This window comes from Urtica dioica, chromosome 4 (genome assembly GCF_054948205.1).
Source record: "Urtica dioica subsp. dioica isolate 48M chromosome 4, U.dioica_male_clone48M_v1_H2, whole genome shotgun sequence".
Classification (NCBI taxonomy): Eukaryota; Viridiplantae; Streptophyta; class Magnoliopsida; order Rosales; family Urticaceae; genus Urtica; species Urtica dioica.
In genome coordinates this window covers 11,173,229-11,198,828 of record NC_142759.1, presented here as the reverse complement: position 1 = coordinate 11,198,828, position 25,600 = coordinate 11,173,229, and the positions used below count along the sequence as shown (strand labels likewise).

The window sequence follows — 25,600 nt, the reverse complement described above, 5'->3', positions numbered from 1 at the left end:
GCCCGTGAACTCGTGGGATTCGAAGGTTAAGATCTGTTTGCTCTTTATTTTAACAAATAATTAGCAAATTAACCAATTAAAACTAACGAAATTTCTAATTAATGAACATTTTGTGAATTTTAGATAAGTGGTCAATTCACAACACGTAAATGATTTGTAATTTCCAAATTTGCCCTTATTTTAAAGAATAAATCAATGTGGGTTTTAGGAAGGCATTATTAACCAACTATAATAAAGCATATATATATTGATATATAAATATAGAAAATTGGACAAATATAAAAATCTACATATTATACTATTACATAAACATACTCCAGAATTAAAAGAATATGAGTAATGTTGTCCATGAAATCTGATCTGACGTCTTGCTTGTAAGAAAGAAGAGAGTGATATTAAGGAATAAATTATTGTGATAGAAAGAAAGAAAGAAGGTGGGTATAGTATAATAGTTTAATTGGAAGGAGAAAAATCAGGCCACGTAGTTGGGTTAGAACGAGTGGCGGATGTGAAACAAGGTCTTTGATATGAGCTTTTTCCTGATTGGCAAACTTTTGGTTTCGCTTTTTTCGATGGCTTACTTGACATCAATCATTTAACTATTACAAATTGGTCAGATAAATTTCATTTTCTAGACCTAGTTATCAAAATATTATGTTTGGATCTACTACTTACAAAATATCAAAAATTAGACTTTTATCACATTTTTTAATGAAAATACCCTTAAATTTAAAATAAACCCTTCATCTCTCCGACAAGTTCCGACACTCCCCGACGAGTTCTAAAAATTTTCCAATAAATCTTTCATCAGATTTTCCAAAAATTCCGACCAATTCCGACACTCTCCGACAAGTTCCGATTAAACACACCAAGAGATGAAAGATTTATTTTAAACTTAAAGATATTTTTGTCCAAAAGTGTGATAAAAATCTAATTTTAGATATTTTTTTAGTGAGTCTAATTAAGATATTTTGACAACTATTGGATCTAAAAATTTTCTCTTCTAATACTTATCACCAGACTGTCCTACATTATTCAATTTACTGTTACCACATACTAATACCATCAGTGCACTTTTGATCCGTGGTTCATATGTTTTGTCCGAAACAGGAAACTAGAAAGAAACGGCTGTGAACAGATAATGGAAGATTCCTTTCTAATAACGCTTTATAATAAATAAAAAAAAAAAGAAGAGTCGTAATGTCAATACAAAAAAAGGAAGATTCCTTTCTAATAACGCTTTATAATAAAAATTAATAAAAGCACGCAAAGGCATTTTATGCAGTGTTCCAACATTTTATTGGCATACTAATCTAAAATGAGCTGAAAAACCTACACTCTGTGTTTTTTCAGGGAAATACTTCCAAGACGGGAAACAAGGGAAACCAATTTATGAACCAAAGCCGAAAGCCAAAGCCTCTATAACTTCCGGAGGAGACCCAAAAAAAAAAAAAGAGTATAAAATAACCCCTGGTTTTTCCATCTCTAATCCCATTGCTACAAAAATAACACAATGTAATAAAAACACCACCGGGTTCGTTCCTTTTTCCCCGCTTCAATCAGATATCCTGATTTCCACTCCTAAGAGATCCTTCACCATCTCGTACGAGACGAACGCAAGAGCTATCGACGGGACAACCTGAAATAAAATAAAATAAAGATGTCTCTTTTTTATTAGTTTTAAATTAACACAAAGGGCAATGCAATGCAATGCAATGCAATTCCAGCAAAAGATTAAAAAATAGCGAGTCGAGACCGACCTTGACGGAATTCGGGATCAAGCCTTTGTAGAGAGCCCCGAATCCTTCGTGGCGGACGGTTTTCCTGAAGGCGTCGACCATGCCGGTGTATTCGAGCGGAGCTTTGCTTCTTCCTTCGCCGGTGAGAACGGAAGAGGCGTTGCTCCACCCAACCATCTGCATTCTCCGGCGAATCACGTCCAGAGGGTATGCCACGGTCTGCCCAACCGTTCCGGCGGCGGCTCCGCAAGCAAGCCGTGTAGTCACGCTCAGCTCGTCGCCTTCGATTAGCCCAAGCGGTTTGGCTTTCACTAACCAATCCTTTAGAGACTCGTATACAGCGAAGTTGAGACCCACATATGGTACCTGAAAAGCAAACAAAGCGGGGTTAGCCTCTGGCAAATAAAAGGCATGTCTTTTGAATATTGATGTCTCTTCAAGTGCAAGAAGATTGTGTTCGAGGTTTTATTTAGTAAGCTAAATTGGACAGCAGGACAAAACTCACTTAATATGGACCTCAGAGCCCTTGTTCTTAACCTAACTTGTATGCCTGACCGAGTGCGCATAAAGGTTACCACTCTGCGAGTTGTTCAGAAGCTTCATCATCTCGTGTATTCTCAGCGAACCACTTCAATACCAAATAGATTTCTTCCTTCTGGCGATGATTAGTATCCATCGTCACGAAGATGTGAACTTTGCTTCTGATTTCGATCCAACTACAGCCAGGGACTCTCTTCATTCCCTTTTCTTTCATTTCTTTTCTAATGGTTGAAACGCTATTCCATCTACCAGCCGCGGAGTGTACCTTAGACAGCATCACATAAGATGATACATCCTCGGGATCTAAAGCTTGAATTTTCTGTGCAGCTAATTGCCCCAAATCCATGTTTGAATGGATTAAACAGCCACCGAGTAATGCTTTCCAAAAGCCAACCCCGGGACAGAATGGAAGATTATGAACAAACTCCTCTGCCAATCTAAAATATCCAGCGCGTGATAGAAGATCAACCATACAAGCGTAGTGCTCTGGTTTTAGCAAGCTTGGGCTCTCCAGTCTTGCTCTGTTGAAGTGTGAGTAGCCCTCTTTGACAAGGCCATCGTGATTGCATGCCCACAATATGCCAAGGATTGTGACACTATTCGGTCGAATACCCGATGCTTGCATTCTTTCGAAAGTCCTTGTAGCATCATGTCCACGACCGTTTTGAGCATAACCGCAAATCACGGCATTCCAAGATACAGGACTTTGCTCCTCTAGTTTTTTGAAAACCAATATGCTGTCTTCCATACAACCACATTTTGCATAGAAGCTTACAAGTGCGTTGCCAACAAACACATCAGGCTTACCCAAGAACTTTACAGCACAGGCATGAAAGCTTCTTCCGATTCCAAGGGCTGCAACATTAGCAGATGCACTTATAACACAAGGAAAAGTGGTCTGGTTTGGTATCAAGCCTCCCCTAAGCATATCAACAAAAAGATTCAGAGCCTCTTCATTGTAGCCTCCCTGGCTGTACCCACTAATCATTGCATTCCACGAAATAATGTTTCTCTCTGGCATTGCTCTAAAAAGCTGATTAGCATCCTCAATCATGTCCTTTTTAAGGTAAGCTCGTATCAAAGTTGTGTAAGAAACAACGTTTGGCGATCGAGTATCTTCAAAAGCTCTATGGGCATCCTCGATCACACTCAACTTAGAGTACAGATCCATGAGTGCACTTCCTACAAAGACATTTTTCTCCACGCCTATTTTCGTTGCGTATGCATGAAGTTGCTTGCCTACATTAATATCCCGTTGAGCAGTTGATGATTGGAAAAGAGTTCCGAATGTGAACTCGGTGGGTTTAATGTTCGACGCAAGCATTCTGGAAAAGAGCCGGACAGCGTCTCCATGACAGCCCCGACGAACAAATTGGCCAATTATCGAAGTAGCAGTAACGACACTCATACCAGATGTTCTAGTGAACAACTCTAGAGCATCTAAAAATGCCCTTGATCCAGAGCATGTGAAGAAAGTTTCTGGCTGAACTATAATGGGCGAGGTTGAGGCACCAACTTTTGATTTCTCATTCTGAAGAAGACAAGCAGACGAGTGTATCTTCCTCCGTTTGAACTGGGAAAATGAAAGTGGGCCATCTGTGAGTCATGTATCGTTCTCGAGTCTGTGGGGGCGTAATTCAGTTTGTAGGAGTGGTGGGGGCTTACATATTGACCTGATTGACTTTCATGCAGGATTCTATGGAGCAAAAACTAAACCACGACCCAACAAGAACACTAATCTGAGACAACACATGAACTATAAACTACCAGATGCACCATTTCTAAGCCCTCCAGATTTCATCATGTCTAAATATTTATCGAGTGGGTGATCACCTTACGCTCATTGTAGACAAGCTTTGTTTATTTATTACAGTTTTTTTTACATATATCTTAGGTTAGTTCACTGCACAAATAACGTATAAGAACAACTTACAACTCCAATAACTGAGGGTAGCCAGCCTTTGTACAGAGCCCGGGGACCTTCCTCCCTTAGCACAGTTGTTAGAGCATGAAACATTCCCCTGTACTGGTATGGAGACTTCTCAGTCTGTAGTTTTAGAAGAGGAAGAAGAAGAAGAAAATGTCAAATCCCAATGAAGAACACATAGGAACAGATCATAAAAATATTTTCTATAAGCACCCTAAATGAAATTAATTTCCATGTGTTAACGAAGCATCACACATGAGTAATAAAAGAACATTGAGAAAATAAGCTCCATAAAGATGTGTTCTGCTGAAAAGATATTCAAGAACGATAAAAACCTCCCTGTTAAATAATAATAAATAGATGAAGGGGCTATAAGAGATGTACCTGCACTGTGATCCTTCCTCGTACCATATCCATTGGGTATGTTGCAGACATGGCAATTATTCCGGCACATGCTCCAGCTCCAAGCCTTAAGATTGGAGTAAGTTGAGCATCCGCTGCAGACAGATTAAAACGACTTAGATAATCTTCCATTTATCTTTGTTTTCCCTTTTCATGTTGAAATACACAACATTTAATATGTGCTTTTAGCTTTTGCAAATTCATGACCAATCATACTACAGCACAAAGCAAACATACTAACGAGGAGATCAAATTATACCAGACTAACCACTTCTCATTTTAATGATAATAAAGAGAAAGGTTATAAGAATCCAATGTCTTACTGACATTTAAGTAGGTTAAAAGATTTCCAAGGAGATAGAGCAGTTCCACATATTATCATGTAGCAGATTATATCTGTCCTAAGGTGAGTGGTTTGTGGAAGTATGGACAAAGCTAATGTAATGTAGATTCAATATAAGATTCTTGAACGAAATAAATTTGTAGTTTTATACTTATCACATTGGGGGATAATTGATACATACCATCACCAGTTTGTTCCTGATATAGCCCCAATATAGCCCTGTAAAAACAACAGAAAATTAATATAAAAAAATGAAAGAGGAACAAATATAAATTAATGGATGGGTGTTGAACGTGCAATATAACATTGACAAAATTGTTACCTGTAGTATAACAATAGGGATGAAAAGAGATTAAAAAGAGTTTCAAATATAACTAACATTAGTACAGATACAATACCCTTGTTCACATTGCACTCCCGACTAATTTACGATATAGCATGACATTCATGTTCAGACAAATATTATAAATTAAAGCCATACAGCATAAGAAACACGACCTTGTTTGATAAACTTACATGAACCTAACTTCGCAGAGACTATCACGACAAAGTATAGAATTTATGCCTAGAAAAATATAGCACACATCCTGTTTGGTTGAAAAAATCCATATCTACAGAAAATTTGGTTCCACTAAAAGATGTACTTTAAAATATATATAAGGTAGCAGTTATAAGCATCTGACATGCAATGAAGGTAATGTATAGGACGTGAAATTTGAAGGCCACATACTTTGAAGCTTGCTCGTAGCTGAAAAACTTGACTGCAGAGTTTGGAACAATGCGAGCACAGTTTGTACCATTTCCTTTGAACAATCCACGGAAACCTTCAGTCTTCCATATGTATTTAAGACCTTGGATAGTTCCACTATATTTTATGTTATGAGGATTCTGGACCTGAGTATAGAGAAAAATCAATGCACTGTGAAAGATCATTATGGAAGAAATGAAGAAAGTGATGTTGTGTGTGTGTAGGGTTGTCTTCCCCAGCATGGAAAGGTTTTTGCAACTTTAGACTATCAAACAAAAAAATACCTGTAGTAAGATTTTCATGCGTTCCAAAGGAGCAACAGCTGTGCGTGATCTGCATGAGAATCACTCGAAACTGTAAGCATTTTTTATATATAGTGAAGGACAGCCAAGGAAACCTATCCAACAAAAACAGTGAAAGCAAATACACCAAAAGAAGACAAACACGTACAGAGCTGTCAGATTTATGCCCCAAATAAAACATAACTTCCTATAGCAAACCTTAAACTTCCTTTGCGAATCATTCAAAATGAATAAATAGCAAGATCTAATGCTCTGAATAAATTAAAAAAAAAAAAAAAGACCCAAAAAAAAGTAATCAATTCTTCATTCTTTCTCCTATATACCTACAAGAGAAATTTAATTTATCATTTCAATCATTCTCTAGCAAAAATACTCGTCATTGGCTCCGGTAAATAGAAATTCGGTCAACTTTTGATGGGAAGTCGAGATAAAGACTATAGGAGATAAAGATTCATATGAGAGATTCTCTCTTGACATAAGAGAATATTTCCAATCCCAATTTCGATTCCACTGCCTAAAACTAAAACCCCTAACCCTTATACCATCCTAATTGCTCAAAAATCCATTTCATATGACAGATCTCTCTTTGACTAACGGAACATTTCCAGTTCCAACTCAGTAGCCTCAAACCCCAACTCCACGAAAAGTCATAAAAATTCAATTTTTACTACCTATTTGCTTCAAAATCACCTCTTTCTCATGCAAAAAAAAAAAAAAAAAAAAAAAAAAAAGGTGTCCATTAGTCTCCCAAACATGTTCGTAATAAAGACCATCCCGATGTGGTTTGATATTGTGCTACAATTAATTAAACTAGTTGAATTACCTTAAACCCTAAATCATATACCAAACACAAGATCACAACAAGCTCATGAAACAAATCTGAAGACTGTGAATTCATTTCATACTAATTAATAGTTATTTCTTACTCCCCAAACAAACTTTCTTCTCGGCCAAAATAAATCCCAGCAGAAACCACAGTCTAAAATAACACTCAACATTCGAGCACGCTTCCATAAAAAAGAGATCAAATCGATTCTCGATAGAGAGAGAGATAAATAGCGAGAAAGAACTCACACTCCTCCGGCGACTCCTCCGGCAACGAGAGACTTGCAAATGCTGAGAACTGCGTAATTCGGAGCCTTGACAACGGTCTCTCTGGCTCTGGAGAGCTTGGCCTCCTCCGCAAGGTTAACGATGGTCGACACCGCGGATTCGCTCTGCTTAACATCCTCCGAAGCCATGGCTAATCTCCTTCTCTCTATCTCTTACGCTAAACCCTAGGTCGATTCGTCTCGTCTCGTCTCTCGATTACAGCCTCTTCAGCGATCGATCTCGATCGGTGTTACCACTTTACCCGGAGATTTTTGACGAAACTCGACGTGACCACATTCGCTTCCCGGCGGTGACGGTGACGGCTGTGGTTGGCGGGGGATTTGTGAGTCAGAGAGAGAGCGAAAATGTGACGGCGTGTGATAATTAGGTGAAGAAACTGTATTTATATATCTGCGCACAGAGTGGTGTTTTTTTGTGAGTAGTGAGAAAGAATCGTTTGTCACAGCCGTACTCGCCGGCTTGTTGAGAGTGTAAACTACGCGTTGTCAAAGGTTGACACGTGTAGGAACGTGAGTGAGCTTTTACCTTGTGGTGCACAACCCAACTCGTTGTGGTTTGCGAAAAGTTGTTGACAATATATTTGGGCCGGATTCAGTAGTTTGGCAAAGTATTGGCCATTTTGTGGAAATTGCTTGTTTTTTTTAATTAATTACAAGAATACCCCGTGTTCGTATTTTATAAATTCTTATAATAATTTGTTTTTATGTTTACTAAAATTTAAAAAAAAAAAAAAAATTATTTGACTGTTTTTCGTCAAAATTTTACTATTTTATAAAGAAAACAGAGGTGAAAAAATAATATTCTAAAAAAGATTTATAACACCCACAATTTTAGAAATGTTGTACTTTTAAAATACTATTTGTTTTCAAAGTATAAATTACCCGCGAGACTTTTAAATCTCTTTCTGAGAAATCTTGCTTCTCATTGTGAATAGTTTTAAAGTCAAGTCCCTGCATGGCGTCGGTTCACATTGTCTTTTTTTTTAGATGATGTTTATGATTTCTTTTCAAGGTTAATTTGCAAAATATCATACAACCATAAACTACAAAGGAAGAAATTTTCTATATTTGAAAAGAGAACAAGAGGATTTGTTCATTAAATAAAGAAATTATCTATTAAATAAAAGCCTTTATTTTTATTTTTGAAAAAAAAAAGTAAACAAAAAAACGTAAGAAAAGCAAAGAAGAAGGAAGTTAAAGAAAATTTTTGAGGGTTTAGTCGCAAATTAAAGTTTAAATATGTTTTTTTAATAATTAGATATCGACCACACTTTATTATGTTATTATATATCTCATAATACTTATTTAATATTTATATTTTCAACTTTTAATTATATATACACGTATAATTTATATTTAATTTTATTTCATATACATAAAAACTTTACACAAATATATTATATATAATAAATGATAAACTCTACATAGTTATACAGTAATATACGTTAATGATGATTTGGTCTATAATAGCATATACATATACACGCACACGCGAAGCCACGTGAGAGTGAGAAAGGGCTATAACCCCTTCTTCAAAAAAAATTGTACTTTTTACTCATTTTTTATTTTATTTTTACATTTTTTTACTCTCAAAATTTACAAATCAGCCCCCTAAATTTTTCGTTACAAATTAGCCTCCTAATCTACATTCCTGGCTTCGTGTCCCTGTGTATACACGCATATCTTTTTTTTTATTTCACAATTATATACTAATATGGATAATGTTTTAGTCAAGTTAAAAATTATATGAATTGTTTAAAAATTAAAGCACTACACAGGTAGAGTGTTGTATTTATAAGATAGATATATATATATATATATATATATATATATATATATATATATATTGTGGTAATATTATAATGTTATAGTTCGTAAGCAGTTTTGCCTTTTTTATAACTTTATGTGTATGTGTATATACTGAGATAGTTGCAATGGTCTATGTAAACTTTTTTTTTTTTTTTTATAAAGAGTTCCCCAAAAAAATATATTGATAAAAGTCAAACGCTTAGGGTTAAATTAACGCAAAGAAAAATTCAAAAACTTCTACAAGAAAAAAATAAAAAGTGAACTACAAACAATAAAAAATACAACAAAATAACTTGTGAGTTGCCCATTTTTACAAGTAATCAGTCATTATCATATTACTATACGAATCGCGAGCGAAAACGCCGGTCTTCATTTGTTGCAAGTTACGATTTTAGGGGTCTTATCCGACTGAGATCCACATCCAAAAAAGAAAATCATATCTTAGATCTGAGATTTAGATATGAAGAAAAATTCAAAACCACTCCAATTAAAAATCGGACGATAAAAAAACCAGATTTTATAAGTCTGAGTTATTAAAATATAATGAAAACATGAGACAAAACATGAAAAATAAAATAATAAATAAAAATTACATTCTTCTAAATCGAGCGTTCTCCGTTGATCAAGATTGTCGGGGTCTTCCTATCCCAAAGGAGGAGATGCCAACGAAGATTAAAAGCCCACTTTCCTTTTTTTTTTTTTTTTGGGAGGGAGATCGGCTATGGTTTTATTAGAACCCTATATCGACTGGTCAATGTAAACTATTATTACTGCTTTTACGGGAAAAAGTACATACAATATCCGTTAGGTGTAGCACAAAGAAAATAATAAGAAAACCAAAAGTCAAATAAGCTATTTCAGTGATGTGGTATCACGCGTAAAAAATAATATGATAAGTAAAATAGGCATATTAGGCAATAAAAAAATATATGGAAATATGACGTCAATTTTGCCACATGGCACACAGACAAAAAGGACGAAACGCTTCAGCCTCTTTCGCCACTCTTATTAAGTAATAGATAATATCAATTTCAATAAATAAAAATCTTGTTGTTTACCGTTTATTTGACATATTCTTTTACTTATACATTTTCATTTACTTTTCTTTTCTTAGTTGTTTACATATTCATTAAAAAAAAATCATTTGAAAATTAAGAAAGTAAGGTGTATATATAATATTTGAAATTTTGATGAGTTTACGAAATTACCATCTTCAAACGAGATATTTGTGAAAATTTCCAAATGAAATTTTATAAGGAACTTGGATTTGAGTTGGGAGATTTATATGGCAAAAAGAAAAATAAATTTGTGTATTTAAAAATAAAGCTTATGAGAGACTTTCTAACGTTTTTTTTTTGGAGTTCGTGAGTAGTGAGCGATAAAATTATTACGAAATTACTAGTCAATAGAAACATGAGGTACACTAATATACAATAGTGGCAACTCTGGTATTCCTCTTTTTTTTTTTTTAATAATCCTAAGAAAATCATCTACAATCGTCACAAATGAACTATTAATATAAATCAACACCGTCTATATCGGTTTGGCGTGATTTGATTTCTTATTTTACCATGTGCAGTTCAGTTTGAGTTTTCAAAATGACAAACCCTTTTCTCGGAATAGGTCGGTGAGACAGGTAAAAACGACCAACTTAACCTAATTACCCTCATAGAATATATTGTGACATGTGATTAAAATTTTATGCATGTATATTATTTATGGATGAACATTATATGCACATGGTATATAATATAGATAGATTATGTATATGTTTGTTCGGTATGATCCACTTGATTCTTTTATATTGAAGTTTTAATAATAATAATTATGCATTTTTGTTATATTGGAGAAATCTCAAACATTTTTTTTTTAATAAAAACCTATGTTGTATTACCTATTCTTCTTAAGATAGTAGAATGACACAATCATATGTTGCACTAAAAATCTCTAGTCATATAGTTGAATCTCGATTTTATGGAGAGGAGCATAGTACTTTCTGCAAATGAGCCTAAATTGTATTCAGATATGTATGTATAGTATTCCATTCAAATGTCCGTTAAAGTTATGAGCATAAATTAATGTTTTTATGTAGCATATTTTGAATCAGTACTTGACGCCCCAAAGTAAGCTTCCCCATATTTGTATTATAATTTACTTTGATATTCACACAATAGACATTTATTTTTTAATGATATTAGTTCGTAGTCATACTAACATTGACTCACACCATTTTCGAGCCAGTCTAAAATTTCATTAATAGAAAATTGTCGAGTGTCTTTGTTGGGTCCAACAAAAATATAAATTTATTGAAAGGATTTAGTTTTAGAGAGATGGTACATTAACTTGAAACATAAAAGCATGCATCTCAAAGCATGAGATAGAGGGAGATTCGCGACAACAAACAATCTCGCTCAAGAGTTAGGCGAAATGCAAAATTGAAGGTATGACACTCAATGATAGCGTGATAAGCTAGCAAGATTCATTGCTCTTCCTAACTTCATAATTTTTTTTTTTTTTTTTGTGGATGATGAGACATGAAATGAGTTAACTATTAAGAAGCTTTTTGTCCTTAAAATCGTAAATAGAAATACAACTCATAGTAATATCATGATTTTTTTTTATGAGAAATTGTCCTATCTACTACCAAATCACTAACTTTTTCCAATTTCCCACCAAAATCATAATTTGGCCAAAAATGTCACTAACTCAAATGTACAACTACCTTTTTACCCTCCACTTAAATTTTTCTTACAACCCACACCAACTCTCCCTCATATCCCATCTCACTCCTCATTTTCGCTCATTCCCGCTCATATCTCTATCCCGCTCATACATATCTCTCTCTCTCTATCTCTCTCTCTCTCTCTCTCTCTCTCTCTCTCTCTCTCTCTCTCTTCGCGTCAGTCTTATCTCTCCTCCTTCTTATTCTCTCGTTCCCGTCAATCTATCTCTTCCTCTCACTCTCTCTTCTTTCTTCTCTCTTCCCGATCTCTCTCTCTTTCTCTTTCTTTACCCCAAAGCCACCAGACCCAAGAAACCCAGGAGCCCGAGGTCCAGCTCTCTTTCTCGCACCAGCTCTCTAAAACCCGAGGACCCAAACGCCGACGAGATCTCTCTCTCTCTTTCTCGTTCTTTACCCCAAAGCCACCAGACCCAAGAAACCCAGGAGCCCGAGGTTCAGCTCTCTTTCTCGCACTAGCTCTCTAAAACCCGAGGACCCAAACGCCGACGAGACCCAAACACCGACGAGATCCAAACAAACTCAAAACTCCAGATTTAGTCCAAGATCAGGTCGCGCACAAGGTTTGTTTCGCTTTTTATGATATTGTTTGGGTATGTTGAATCTTCAGAGTTCATCAGTTGTTTAGGATATTGTTTGGGATATTGTTTGGATGAACTTTGTGGTTAAGATTTTAGGATATTGTTTGGGTATGTTAAGAATCTACAGAGTTCATCAGTTGTTGACATTAGATGTCAACAATGGACGTCCATTGTTGACATCTAATGTCAACAACTGATGAGAGAAATTGACATCTAAACTCTACAGAGTTCACCAGTTGTTGACATTAGATGTCAACAATTGACGTCAATTGTTGACATCTAATGTCAACAACTGATGAGAGAAATTGACATCTAAACTCTACAGAGTTCACCAGTTGTTGACATTAGATGTCAACAGGACGTCAATTGTTGACATCTAATGTCAACAACTGATGAACTCTGTAGAGTTTAGATGTCAATTTCTCTCATCAGTTGTTGACATTAGATGTCAACAATTAACGTCAATTGTTGACATCTAATGTCAACAACTGATGAACTCTGTAGAGTTTAGATGTCAATTTCTCTCATCAGTTGTTGACATTAGATGTCAACAATGGACGTCCATTGTTGACATCTAATGTCAACAACTGATGAACTCTGTAGAGTTTAGATGTCAATTTCTCTCATCAGTTGTTGACATTAGATGTCAATAATGGACGTCAACTGTTGACATCTGAAATCAACAAATAATGAACGTTGTTGATACTAATATGCAGAAATGTCAGAAAAAACACTCCATTGAATCTCTGGTGACAACCTATGACGACTTCGAGCCCCGAAAGAGAAAATGTTCTAAAAATGAGGTACATTTTGATGCCAAGCAAAGCTGATTTTCGGTTATTATTTTTTATGATTGTAGACATTCATACCTATAATTGTAGACAATTACTAAAATTGTAGTCAATTGATGTTAATAAGGCAAGCAGATCGGAACTCGGTGATGCACAACTCACGGAGTTTCAAATGAGCCAAGCTGAGTACATATGGTACTTGGATACTTTTTGCAGTGAGACTGAATCGGGCCCGATCATGTGTCTCGAAAAGGTTATGAAAGAAATCATCGGAGACGACTGAGGGACTCAGTTGAAGGAAAAAGGAGATTTTATGGAAGTCGTGCCCAAGGGGACACGACTGTTTATGCTGAAAACTCAGAGAGATGAACTTCTCTATTATAGGAGGATGAGGATCAACAAGAAATGACTCTGACGATGAATTCCCACATCATTGATCTAAACTTCGTAATATTTAATAAATTTGTGTATGGGTTTTTGTATGACTTGAATGCTTGAAACTGCTTAATATGTCTATTTACACTATGTCCCTTTTATATATGTGTAATGTTGTGAATTGCATGCCTAAGTGAAGAACTAAATTTAAATTCATCCACTATATGTCAACAGTTGACATCAATTGTTGACATCTAATGTCAACAATTGACATCAATTGTTTAGTTCCCTCACAACTAATGGAGAATAATAAGAAATCACAAACAATTGTTGACATCGGATGTCAACAATAGACGTCAACTGTTGACGTCTATTGTTGACTTTAGATGTCTAAAATCTGCATACAAGTCGGAGATTACAAATAAATTTCTCAATAAACTAAGAAATCAACAAGAGTCACTACTGAAATGGTGGAAATCACAAAGAAGTCTGAAATTATTGCGTGGACAAAGGAGTAGCACTATTGCATGTTTGACGATTGTGGCCAATTTGGCCGCAACGCGTACACTTGCGCCTAATAATGTCCTCACCTTGAGAGGGTATTCTTCTCTTTTTGGGCCTACCGGCGGCATGTGCTTTGTGTTGAGGCGGAAGAACTTTGATATTCTCCACCTCGGGGGGAATATTCCAACTCGAAATGTCGCCATGAGGATGATGTACACCTGCGTAGGTTGCCCGCAAATACTCCGTAGAGTAGAACTCGGAAATGTAGTTCTCAACTTGACGGTTACGTGCTCGACATGCTGTGATTGCGTGTGGACAAATAAAATTATGAGCCTGCCATCGCCGACATGAGCATGTCTTCTCTTCTAAATTAACAGCATATACAATCCCCTCTCTGTCTACGACCTCAAACTCGTCGACTGAAGATGGCCTCACCTAGTAGAAAACATAACTTCATCAAAATCATGTACAAAACATGAAACATACAACAATTGTAGACTTTACCTCCATTCGAACAGCGTATGCAATGTACTTGTCTGCTTTGGCTTGGTATACTTTTTTCAGGAGCGTGTTTGTTTTTGCCGCAGCGTCTCGACGTTCATAAAACCATTTCATACTTCTCTCTCTCAGCCAATCCATCAACTTCGAAACTGGAAATTGTCTGACTTTTACATTTAATGCATTCAATGCTTCCGCGTTGTTGTTCGTCATGATACCGTACGTCTTTCTCATGAACATGCATCGTGCCCACCTTTGATACCCGACATCATTAGCTAAGTATCGTCGTATTTCGGGATTTTCAGCGTCCAACATGACCATGAAACTTTCAAATTCCCGATGAGTGTATGCCTTCGAGGCACCGTAAAATTTCCACTTCACCTCCTTCGTAATCCCCTTGAAAGTAGTCTTCAAATTACCGTGAAGATGGTACATGCAAAAACCATGATCACAGTTCGGAAATACAGTCTTGATGCCATTGATTATGCCAGCGTGCCTATCAGATACAAATACTTGCTCTTCTCGTTCCCCAATTGCATCTTTCAATTTGGCGAAGAAGTAAATCCAAGTTTCGTTAGACTCTGAAGGACCAATACAGTAGGCTAGTGGAAAATTTTGTTTGTTTCCGTCCATCCCACACGCCGTATACAACGTTCCTTTGTAATAGTTCTTCAAATGAGTATCATCGATGATAATCACGGGTCTTACATACTTCCACCCCGTTCTCCATGGGCCGAGAGACATGAAAAAACTAATAAATACGCCGCCCTCACCAGTGACGAGGTCAAATAAAGAACCTGGATTCTTAGTCTCGATCATGTACCTTAGCTTAGGTAAGAATGCGTACGACTCCATGGAATTGCCGTAGAGGGACTTTAGAGCCTGCTCTCTGGAACGCCAAGCTTTTTTGTAAGATATAGACACCCCGTAATCCATTTGCATGTAGTTCATTATCTCTTTCGGTTTGCACATACCCACGCTTGGATCAATACACTTATGCTTCACAACCTCTCATATTAAAGTACTCGTTGCTTGCAGGTGACGTCCTTGTCTTACGTTCAGGGCACAACTGTGGTCGTTGTCGAACCTAAAACATGAAAATTACAACAAACTTAGTTTCAACATTAATGTCAATTGTTGACATCATATGTCAACAATGACACCAGATGTCAACAATTGACACCAGATGTCAACAATTGACATCACATGTCAACAAATGACAGTAGATGTCAAAAAACAGAGATCTAATTACAGTATTTCAATTTCATACATAATTCAACAAAGAGAGTTTACCTTCTAATTTGGAAAATGGGCGTGTTAGCCTTTCTCACGCCCCGGACAGCCCAATTACAATGCTCTCCCAGACAAACAACATTCAATGTGTTTTTGTCCGAGTTCTTTGTCTTATACGTGAAGTTGTTGTTTATAGCGAACAACATCAAATGTTTCTGTAAAGTCTTTTTTATCCTTGTACAATGCATGTCGCTCAATAAATACGGGGGAATGACCATCTAAAATAATAGCATCATCCGTGTTTGCGTCTTTCCTAGTAGATGAACTTGGGACGCTCTGTGAATTCGGCGTAGACGTTGATGAAGGACATGAGTTTTGTGAGGGTGTAGGAGGGGAGTTGGGGATCGTGGTGACGGAGGGGAGTTGCGTGGTGGAGGAGAGGATCGTGGTGGAGGAGGGGAGTTGCGTGGTGGAGGAGGGGATCGTGGTGACGGAGGGGAGTTGCGTGGTGGAGGAGGGGATCGTGGTGGAGGAGGGGAGTTGCGTGGTGGAGGAGGAGAGTTTCGTGGTTGAGGATGGGAGTTGCGTGGTGGAGGAGGAGAGTTTCGTGGTGGAGGAGGGGAGTTGCGTGGTGGAGGAGGAGAGTTTCGTGGTGGAGGAGGGGATCGGGAATTTATAGGTGGAGGCGAGTTTCGTGGTGGAGTGCATTGTCTATTTTGTTGTTGTTGTCGTTGTGTCTCATAGTTTGACAACCTTAAGTCATCCAATCCGAACGTACCACGAATTACCGAATCAGGAGTTGGAACCGAACCACACCCCTCCTCGGGTATGGATGGCATGTCGGAAACTCTTCTAGGCGGGTTTCCACTATCACGGCTGTTGCGAGTGGATCCAACCCCTGGAGAATCGAGCCCGGATGGAATTTCATTTATTTCCAATATCAATTGTAATTTCTCCGTGTCATATTCTCTCCTCTTCCTCAAATATAAATAACCTTCTAACGTAGCATCGTTGGTTATCTCAACAGGTTTCATGGCACCAGCCATCGCGTATGCAACACCAATGGTATGAGTGGATGGTGATTTGCCCAAATTCGCGTAAATGATTTGCATCAAACTAGCGAAGTTAACTTCATACGGCACCATGATTCCGAAAGATCCATTCTCATGATAACAACCAGGTTCAACCCAAGTTCCATTGTGCTTGAATAATAAATAAATAGCCACAATCACTGCGTACAAAAAGCATAGGCAGAGTTATTAATTATTTGTTGACTTCAGATGTCAACAGTTGACGTCCACTGTTGACATCTGAAGTCAACAATTGATGAACTCTGTTTTCATACTAACTGGTGAACATACCCAGACCAAACATAACATTTGAATCTCTTTAAACTATCAAAATGACATAGAACTTGAACTTTTTGAACCACGAAATTTATGGGAAATGAAGAAATGCGAGACAAACCTTGTGGGCAAGCTGGTCTTGGACTACGAACTCGTGGGCGTTTGGGTCTCGTAGGCGTGAGCTGGTCTTGGACTACGAACTCGTGGGCGTTTGGGTCTCGTGGGCGTTTGAGTCTCGTAGGCGTTTGGCTCTGCGTGACCGTGGGGGTAGAGACGCCGAGGGTTTTAGAGACCGACGGAGAGAGAGAGAGAGAGAGAGAGAGAGAGAGAGAGAGAGAGAGAGAGAGAGAGAGAGAGTCAGGTAATGTATTAAGTCTCATGTATTATGAGCGGGATATGAGAGTTTGTGTGGTTGTAAGAAAAATTTAAGTGGAGGGTAAAATGGTAGTTGCACATTTGAGTTAGTGGCATTTTTGGCCAAATTATGGTTTTGGTGGGAAATTGGAAAAAGTTAGTGATTTGGTAGTAGATGTGGCAATTTCTCTTTCTTTATTGCAATGGTATATAATTTGCTCGTTACCAGTGCTAAGGAATTTAGCTGCACTATTTCTACAGCACATGACATAAGGGGAGGGTAGTAATATTAGGCTATTATTATGTTACTACAATTTAATTGATAAAGATTGGATTTTTCAAAAACGAATTATTGGTTTTCGTTTAATGCATCATCCACGCAATGCACAAGTTGTATTTAATACCATTCTTTGTTTTTTAAATTTATGAAATTCAAGATAAATTTTTATAATTACTGTAGATGATGTATAAGCTATGTACCCACCTGAATTTTTTTGTTTGAATAATTGCACGAAGCTTCCATTAGAAAACGGGTAAAATACCCATTGATACAAGAGAATAATATCTTAAACACAACTCGAATTTCGGTCGGAAAGAAACTAATACTAAATACAGGTGTTCGCTCATTTTGTGCATACTTCCATCAAGATGAGAGATATGAAGCACATTAAAATTCGAACACTCATTTGGCTCTTTCAATAAACCCACAATGATTAATGGAGAGGTCCAACAAACCGTGGTCCGATGACCGTGAAAAGATAATTCTTCAATAGACAAAACTCTAACAGGAAACCAAAAATGGGACGATGGAAAATGGCTAATCTATTTCCAATAAAAAACAAAATAAGACAAACACCAAAATAAAAAAGTACATTTAACATCCAAAACGTGATAATAAAAAACCCAGACTCAAAACTATATAGTAAGTTAATGAGATCTCTCGTATACCCATTGCAGAAACACCAAATTCCAACCCACACAACAACAAAACTCACACCGCAGATCTTGGCATGCCAGTGCTTGAACTCGTGGACGGCGGGAGTGACAGAATGAACAACAACGGCTCTGTCAACGAGAATCAGATTCGCCGAAGATCAAGTAGGATCCATAACTAGATCAAAAAATTCAGATTTGATCGTCAACTGAGCAGCCCTGCAAAATCCGTCGTCGCCAAGACTCCAACACACCAACGATGAAAGAGATCAAGCGTCTCCGGTACAGCACATCCGGCAAAGTCGAAGCAAGTCGGCAAACTCCAGAACCGGCGTCGGAATCCCATAGAGGCGAGGATGAAAAAAGAGAGCTTCAATAGATAGCACGAGAGATCCTTCAATCCCCTTTCTCGGGCCGGAGCCGGCCGATGCTGGCATCTGTCTCTCAGGAGGAAAGTGACAAAAGCTTCAAAGAGAGACTATGAGTTTTTCCCAGATTTAAGTGTCGTTGCATGTTCGTAAATACTTATGATCATTAAATGTTAGCAATCATTTTTAAAATACAAAATTGTAATTAAAACAAACATTTATTTTCAAATGACACATCTTAGATCTCAAGTATCAGTATATAAATTTACCAAAACTTTTATTTGATCATACCTGGAAAAGAGTTTAAATATAAAGATTTGTACTTAAAATTTACGAAATTAAACTTGACAACGAAAAATACTTTTGAGTATAGCAAAATCTGTTCCCACCCTTCTCTTTGTCACCACCATGATCCACACTCAAACTCATTTCTCTTACGAAGGTCTTGTAATACAAACAACATATATTTATACATACAAGTGGGCTAAAACTCAGCGAAATTCAAGTAGATCCAACAAAACAAAAAAAAAATTCAAAGTGTAGTAATGATATAAAGATATTTAGTATTTACACATGCTTGATACATATGCTCATTCCAATAACTCTTCATTAAACCAAATCGACCTATATACTAAAGTCTCAAATCAAAATGTCGCATGAAATATTTCCCATGAGCTAAAAATAAGAACCCATTATTTTAATAAGAAATTCTCTCTACATTGTGGGTTAGGACCGAGACTCATAATCAGTTGTGGAGCCATGATTTATAGTCACGAAAATGTATTCAAAAACATTATTCTAAATTATATAGGGGTATATAGAATAAAAATAATTAAGGGGGCATATATGAAAAAAAAAAAAAAAATTTCAAGTTAAAAATTTGAACTTGATAAAAACAAAATTTGGGTCACAAATGTTAATTTTCAAAATCTTCAGGGGTGTAAGCTTAACCGGCTCCGCCCATGCTCCAAGTGGTGGAATATGCTTATAGGTTCGAAATTTCGGCATATGTCCCATTAGAAACACAGGGTCTTGGAGGTCCCTAGCTCGACTAGCAAGAAACTTTGACTTAAGTCTTACGAAAATTTAAGTCATGCACGAGTTTTGGCGGGAACACACGCAAACAAATTAAGGTCTCGAACAAGTCTCGGCGCTTAGGTCCGGTATGCAACTCCTCGGCGGACTCGGTGTCTCTTTGCCGGTATTCAAACTTTCAAATCATGCTTTAATCTTGAACATGATTTTGTATTATTTATTTTCTTTTGTTTCTTGAAACAAGATTTTCTATTGGTGGGACCCATTCTTGGCCGGATATGGCGGCTTGCCATTCATGGGCGGCAACTCCAGACACAAATAAGAAGTCATTCCCCTTTAACTTATTTATGAGACATAATAATCGAAGGACCAACACTTTCATTTTCATTTTTGTCCCTTTTTATTTCGTTTTTTTCTCATCAAGAAAGCTCTGGTAGTTGATGACGACAATGAATCTATTTAATTTTATTCTTGGAAGTTTAGAGAGGTGTAATGTAATGATTGATGTCAACATTCGACCAAAAGAAAAATTAAAACTTTGTTAATTTCTTTTTTCTTTTCTGATAAGTTTGAGTAAGAACCTCAAAATGGTGGTCATCCCCATAAATTAAAATTTCGATGCCGATATTGATATCGAAGTTTTAATTTTTCTGATATATCGACTACCGACGGATATATCAATGGATATCCTACAACAATTTCAATATCGACTATCGATGATACCGAAAATATATCGACTACCGACAGATATTTCGACAAAAATTCTATAATAAAATATAATTAAAAAAACTGAAGATATATAAGTCTCCAAATCCTATAACTGATTTATGATACAATTTATAAAATATTTTAAAAATTATTACAAATTCAAACTATTATAAGTATATATACATATTTTATAATATATATATATATATATATTTAAAAGTTCGATTTGTTTTTACAAATATATAGATATATCTGTAATAATTATATACATATAAATCGGTATTGACATATATATATATATATATATATATATGTGTGTGTGTGTGTGTGTGTTCTAAGTTCTAACATATAAATAAGGAAATATCAATTATAAATAAGTAAAAGAAAGAAATAAAAGAAAAAAACTGTATAACTTCTACTACGTAGCATAAAATTGTGGATGGCAAAAAAGTTGATGTACAATTTAGTACAACTGTACAAGGCAAAACCATTGCTAATCCCTATTCTTACAAAATAATTCCCAAATCGAATGTACATGTTGAACGCTTATAAAAGCAGGGAAACAAAGTTCGAAATATCAAGGGAAATGGCCACAACTAGTAGTGAGTTGGAAAGTTTGGACCAAAATGTTGTGGTACATGTTTTTGGACAATTATACTACCAATCTGAGGAGAGATAAATCTTTGTTACCCTCTTTGCCCTTTAATTTTTAATTTTGTTCATTTTAATCCAAAACTTGCTCATAAAGCCAAAAAAGCTCTCACCTCTCACAGCTCTCTCTCTCTCTCTCTCCTCTGTTTTTCTCTCTCGTTCATTTTGACATACAAAAAAAGCTTACCTTTTTATGTTGGTCGTCCTCGCTCACCACCGACGAGCTCGAGCGCGTGAGCACATGAGGATGAACCTTGTTGAGATTCAGCACATGGCTTTGTTTCTAAATCACGACGCTGTTCATGGCGGCGATCCGGCGTTGATCCGGCGATCCGGCGGTGATCCGGCGACCGATCTCGAACCAAGAGCTTCAGCGATTTCAACCAATCGGAGAATCCTTCTCGAGTCTGTGTCGTTCTGGGTTTGTTGGTGCCATTACCCGCCGTCTCTGTGTTGTTTGTTGCTGGGTTTGTTTGTGTGTTGTTCTTCATGTTTTTGGACATTTGAGTTTTTTTTCGCGTTCTTGAATTGTAGATATACATGTCTACAATCTCTGAAATTGTAGACTGTCCCCGTCATACGTCGTTATTGTAATTGTAGATATACATGTCTACAATTCTTGTAATTGTAGACATATAGGTCTACACTTTCAACAGTTGTAGACTTATTAGTCTACAACTGTTGAAAGTGTAGACCTATATGTCTACAATTACAAGAATTGTAGACATGTATATCTACAATTGGTGTAATTGTAGATATACATATATACAAATAGTCTCATTGTAGATATTATAAGTCTACAGTTACTACAACTCTAGACGTCGATATCTACAATTGTTGTTAACTGTAGACTTATAAGTCTACAATTTATGACAGTTTTTATTACAATTATACATATCAATCTAAAGTTATTCAGATTTTTGAATTTTCTTATTCAGGTATGAGAGTGAACATATTTTTTGTATAAATGAGAGACAAGCCTCCGACATACAGATCACGTGTCGTCGGTAGACCGAAGAAGAGACGGATACATTCTCAAGGGGAAGAGCCTATTCTTAGGAAGTGTTCGCGATGTGGAGAAGTTGGTCACAATCGGACTACATGCAACAGTCCAGTTCCTTTGTCCGAGAAGAATGGATGAATTATTATAGTTGTATGTGTTTTTGGAACTAATTTCAGTTATTATAGTTTAATGACTAATTATATGTCTTTTTGAAACTTGGAGTGTATTTTAATAATGGATGAATGACTAATTATATGTTACAATTTCAGTAATTTATGTCTTTTTTACGTCTTTAATTCCTAAACATAAATGACAATAGTTGAAATCTCATACGTCCCATACAAAAATATAACTAACAGAAACCCGAGCCCGAACGAAATATCAAATCTCGATTAAAATATCAACTCCCAAATCCATTTTCCAAATCAATCATCAAATCAAACTGAGCGATTCATCAACTAAAACACAAAGAACTCCCGAGGCTCAGATTTTCTATCACAAGACACTAAACAACAATATCAACAACAACACATTTCAGAATTCCCAGCCAAAAGAACCACACGGCCAAAACGTAAAACACGGCCAAAAACAAGCAAACCAAGCTCACGGCCAACCTTAGCTCACGGCCAAAAACACACAAGCAAACCAAGCTCACGGCCAAGACCCAATCCAAAACAACACTCGTCCAAAACCAAGAACAGACCCATAACCAGAAGAATCATCACCGAAGGCAATTCAAATCTTCAACTAAAATCATCAAAACACGTTCACAACCAAAACCCCCAAATCAAAACCTAACCCTAATCAACATGTATTCCAATCTCAAGAAATCTCATCACCTCTCTATGTTCCTGAAATCCAGCCTCCTCTACAAGCTCTCTCTCCCTCCCGGCGTTTCTCCTAGCTCGCGGCGGCGCACACTTCACGGCGGTCAAGCGCTCGAGGAGACTCGGTGGTCGCGCGCCTGGGCTCGTTCCTTGGCAGCGATCCACGCGAGAGAGCTAAGCAAGGAGAAGATGATCGGAGTGGTCGAGGTGCGCGTCCAAGCTGGGCCTCGGCGGCAGCAGCGTTCTCCCTTCTCTCGGCCGGCGCGCGCGGTGGAGGATCGGTGGCTGTGAGTCGCGCGATGGATGAGACTCGGTGGTGGCGCGCGGGAATAGGAAAAGAAGAAGGAAGGCGAGGAAAGGTGGCGGTGATGATTTTGGGTGGCCGGCCGGGAAGAGAGCTTGGATGATGTGGTCTGGAATTTTTTTTTCCTTGTTCTGTTTGCTCTCCAATGTCGTGCGGGTGAGGAGAGAAGAAGAAGAAGATAACGTGAAGAATGAAGAAGAAGGGCAAATATGTACTTGCTCACTTAAACAACTATTAAAAGTGTCCAAAACAAGAAACTCTATATTTTGGTCCAAACTACTGAAATGAAATGAGTAGTAGATCCGGCCATTTCCCAAATATCAAAGCATAAAGCTTTACAAAATGGGCTTCGATGCATTCTGGGCCGGCTCCAAATATGCTCAAGTTGAACTTTTTATAACTATTTTAAATTTAAATTCGAACGATTTATTTTTAATTTTGGTCGATATTTTAGCTTTATTCAAAATATCGCAATATTTTGATGGACTATGATATTTGCTTTAATTGGTGGAGTGAACGTAATTGGGCTTACGTTGGTGTCTGACGTCACCCAATATATAGCCCACAAAAATTTATCTTTTTCCTTCACGGTTTCACCACTTGGATCACAATTTGCATCACCATCTTATATTTAGCTAGCCGACACACACACACACACACACACACACACACACATATATATATATATATATATATATATTTAGCTAGCCGACACACACACACACATATATATATATATAGCTAGCCGACACACACACACATATATATATATATATATATATATATATATATTTATAATTATATATATAAATGTTATCACCACTGTAGCAACCACGTCACTAATATAAGTGTCACTATATGTTTAGCATGTCCTTTGTTGTGCAAACACCACTTTTGTTTATCCCATATTACGAATGGAATGAACATCAGTCGAAAATACAAAAAAAAAAAAAAAAAAAAGCTACATTTTAAATCCCCGACCTCATTTAAGGGTCTAAAATGATCGCTAGATGAAATTAAGAACCACAAAACAAATATTATATTGAAATGAGAATGATCTTTATATGAAATGTTCGTCAACCAATATAATGTCAGAAATATGATTCCAACACATAATAGCCAATGTAATGGAATGTCTATTCCTCACTAAAATGGGATGAGTTATCGACTCCATTACTTTTTTTTTTTTTTGGGTATAATTATTGTCGTCTATATTTTTGAAATTTTTGAAACGCCACATTTTGTTTTGTTTTCACTTCTGTTTTGTCACTGAAACAATTAGTATAGATTTAATCATCACTTTAACCGCGACAAATGTTGTAATTGTAGTCTCACTGGTGTTAATAAACAGTCGTGCCTAGTCACACCAATGTCATAACCGTGACTAGTCGCAACTAACCGCGGTTACATGATGTCCACCAAATAAGATGAAAATACAGTAATGAGCCGCGATAAGTTGCGACTAATGTCGCGGTTGTAGACCGTTACACAGTAGTCAACCACGACATTGTCGCGACTATATATCTTTTTTATCCCTTGCCCAAATATATGAGTGATATTAAGTGCAGTGTATACGAAATGTTGAACTCCGCAACAACCGTGATTATTCGCGGCTGTATCGTCATTTGTCATCGCTAATCTAAGTCATAACTAAAACAACATTTTTACTGTAGTGCACCGTCTTCCCCGACAAAGAGGGATCGACTCATAATCATCAATGATCGAGAAGTTGAGATTACTAAATTTATTTAAATGGTGAGGCTAATAAAATTATCGAGACTCTATTACTTTGACAAACTTCAATTTATTTATTTTTGTTTTGAATTGTGTTTAGTGGGTATGGGGAACAAGATGTGGAATAATTTAGTCATTTATGTTTGTTGAATTATATATTGAATATTTATCAATACTTAATACAACAAACCATGGAAATAAAACATTTTTCTATATGTTACATTTGATTTCATGTTCTCATTCCATTCCCATTTATACTTAGCAGTCAATATATATATATATATATATATATATATATATATATATATATATCAATGATTTAAATAATTAAGCCATAAAAATTTAGAGATTTGCTAAACAGCCAACTTGCTATAAATTTTAAGTAAATAGTCATTATGATGGATGTAGCATTGTTTTGAAATTTTTTAGCATTACACTTATGCCACTTGGATTCTGATAATTATTTACAATTAACGAATATTTACAACTATTAACAACCTTTGGAGTCTGATGGTATACCTAATGATGATCGCATTTGCAAGTTGGGCATTCTAATTGTTTCTAAGTGTCAATGATGCAGTGATAATATCTCCGAGATTTTCGCCCACTTGTTCTTTACGGGGGAAATGGCTACTAAAATTTGGGATTTGGCCCGCGCTGAATTTCGCCATTAAAGCAAGGAATTAACAATTC

General features: G+C 36.5%; 2 protein-coding genes across 2 annotated transcripts; both read right to left on the bottom strand.

The window, feature by feature from the left end:
* Window positions 1-1,203: 1,203 nt before the first annotated feature.
* LOC149400382 (mitochondrial adenine nucleotide transporter ADNT1-like) lies at window positions 1,204-7,510 on the bottom strand. Its single transcript, XM_089611998.1, has 8 exons — window positions 7,076-7,510; window positions 5,984-6,032; window positions 5,682-5,845; window positions 5,133-5,170; window positions 4,591-4,703; window positions 4,213-4,326; window positions 1,761-2,105; window positions 1,204-1,639 (listed from the first exon to the last, which is right to left on the bottom strand). The coding sequence occupies exons 1-8, from the start codon at window positions 7,240-7,242 to the stop codon at window positions 1,556-1,558; spliced, it is 1,074 nt and encodes a 357-aa protein (XP_089468124.1). The 5' UTR covers window positions 7,243-7,510; the 3' UTR covers window positions 1,204-1,555.
* Window positions 1,965-4,204, bottom strand: LOC149400383 (Pentatricopeptide repeat (PPR) superfamily protein). The gene is made up of 2 exons (XM_089611997.1): window positions 2,245-4,204; window positions 1,965-2,105 (listed from the first exon to the last, which is right to left on the bottom strand). Exon 1 carries the CDS (start codon window positions 3,685-3,687, stop codon window positions 2,311-2,313), a length of 1,377 nt encoding a protein of 458 aa, XP_089468123.1. The 5' UTR covers window positions 3,688-4,204; the 3' UTR covers window positions 1,965-2,105; window positions 2,245-2,310.
* Window positions 7,511-25,600: the final 18,090 nt, after the last annotated feature.

Bases quoted from the DNA above. Each gene is read 5' to 3' on its own strand.
- LOC149400383 (XM_089611997.1), bottom strand. From the start codon at position 3,687: ATGAGTGTCGTTACTGCTACTTCGATAATTGGCCAATTTGTTCGTCGG.
- LOC149400382 (XM_089611998.1), bottom strand. From the start codon at position 7,242: ATGGCTTCGGAGGATGTTAAGCAGAGCGAATCCGCGGTGTCGACCATC. The intron at 6,033-7,075 runs GTGAGTTCTTTC...ATTCTCATGCAG, and splicing joins GGAGGAGTCGCCGGAGGAGT to ATCACGCACAGCTGTTGCTC. The intron at 1,640-1,760 runs GTCGGTCTCGAC...ATTTTATTTCAG, and splicing joins TGATCCCGAATTCCGTCAAG to GTTGTCCCGTCGATAGCTCT.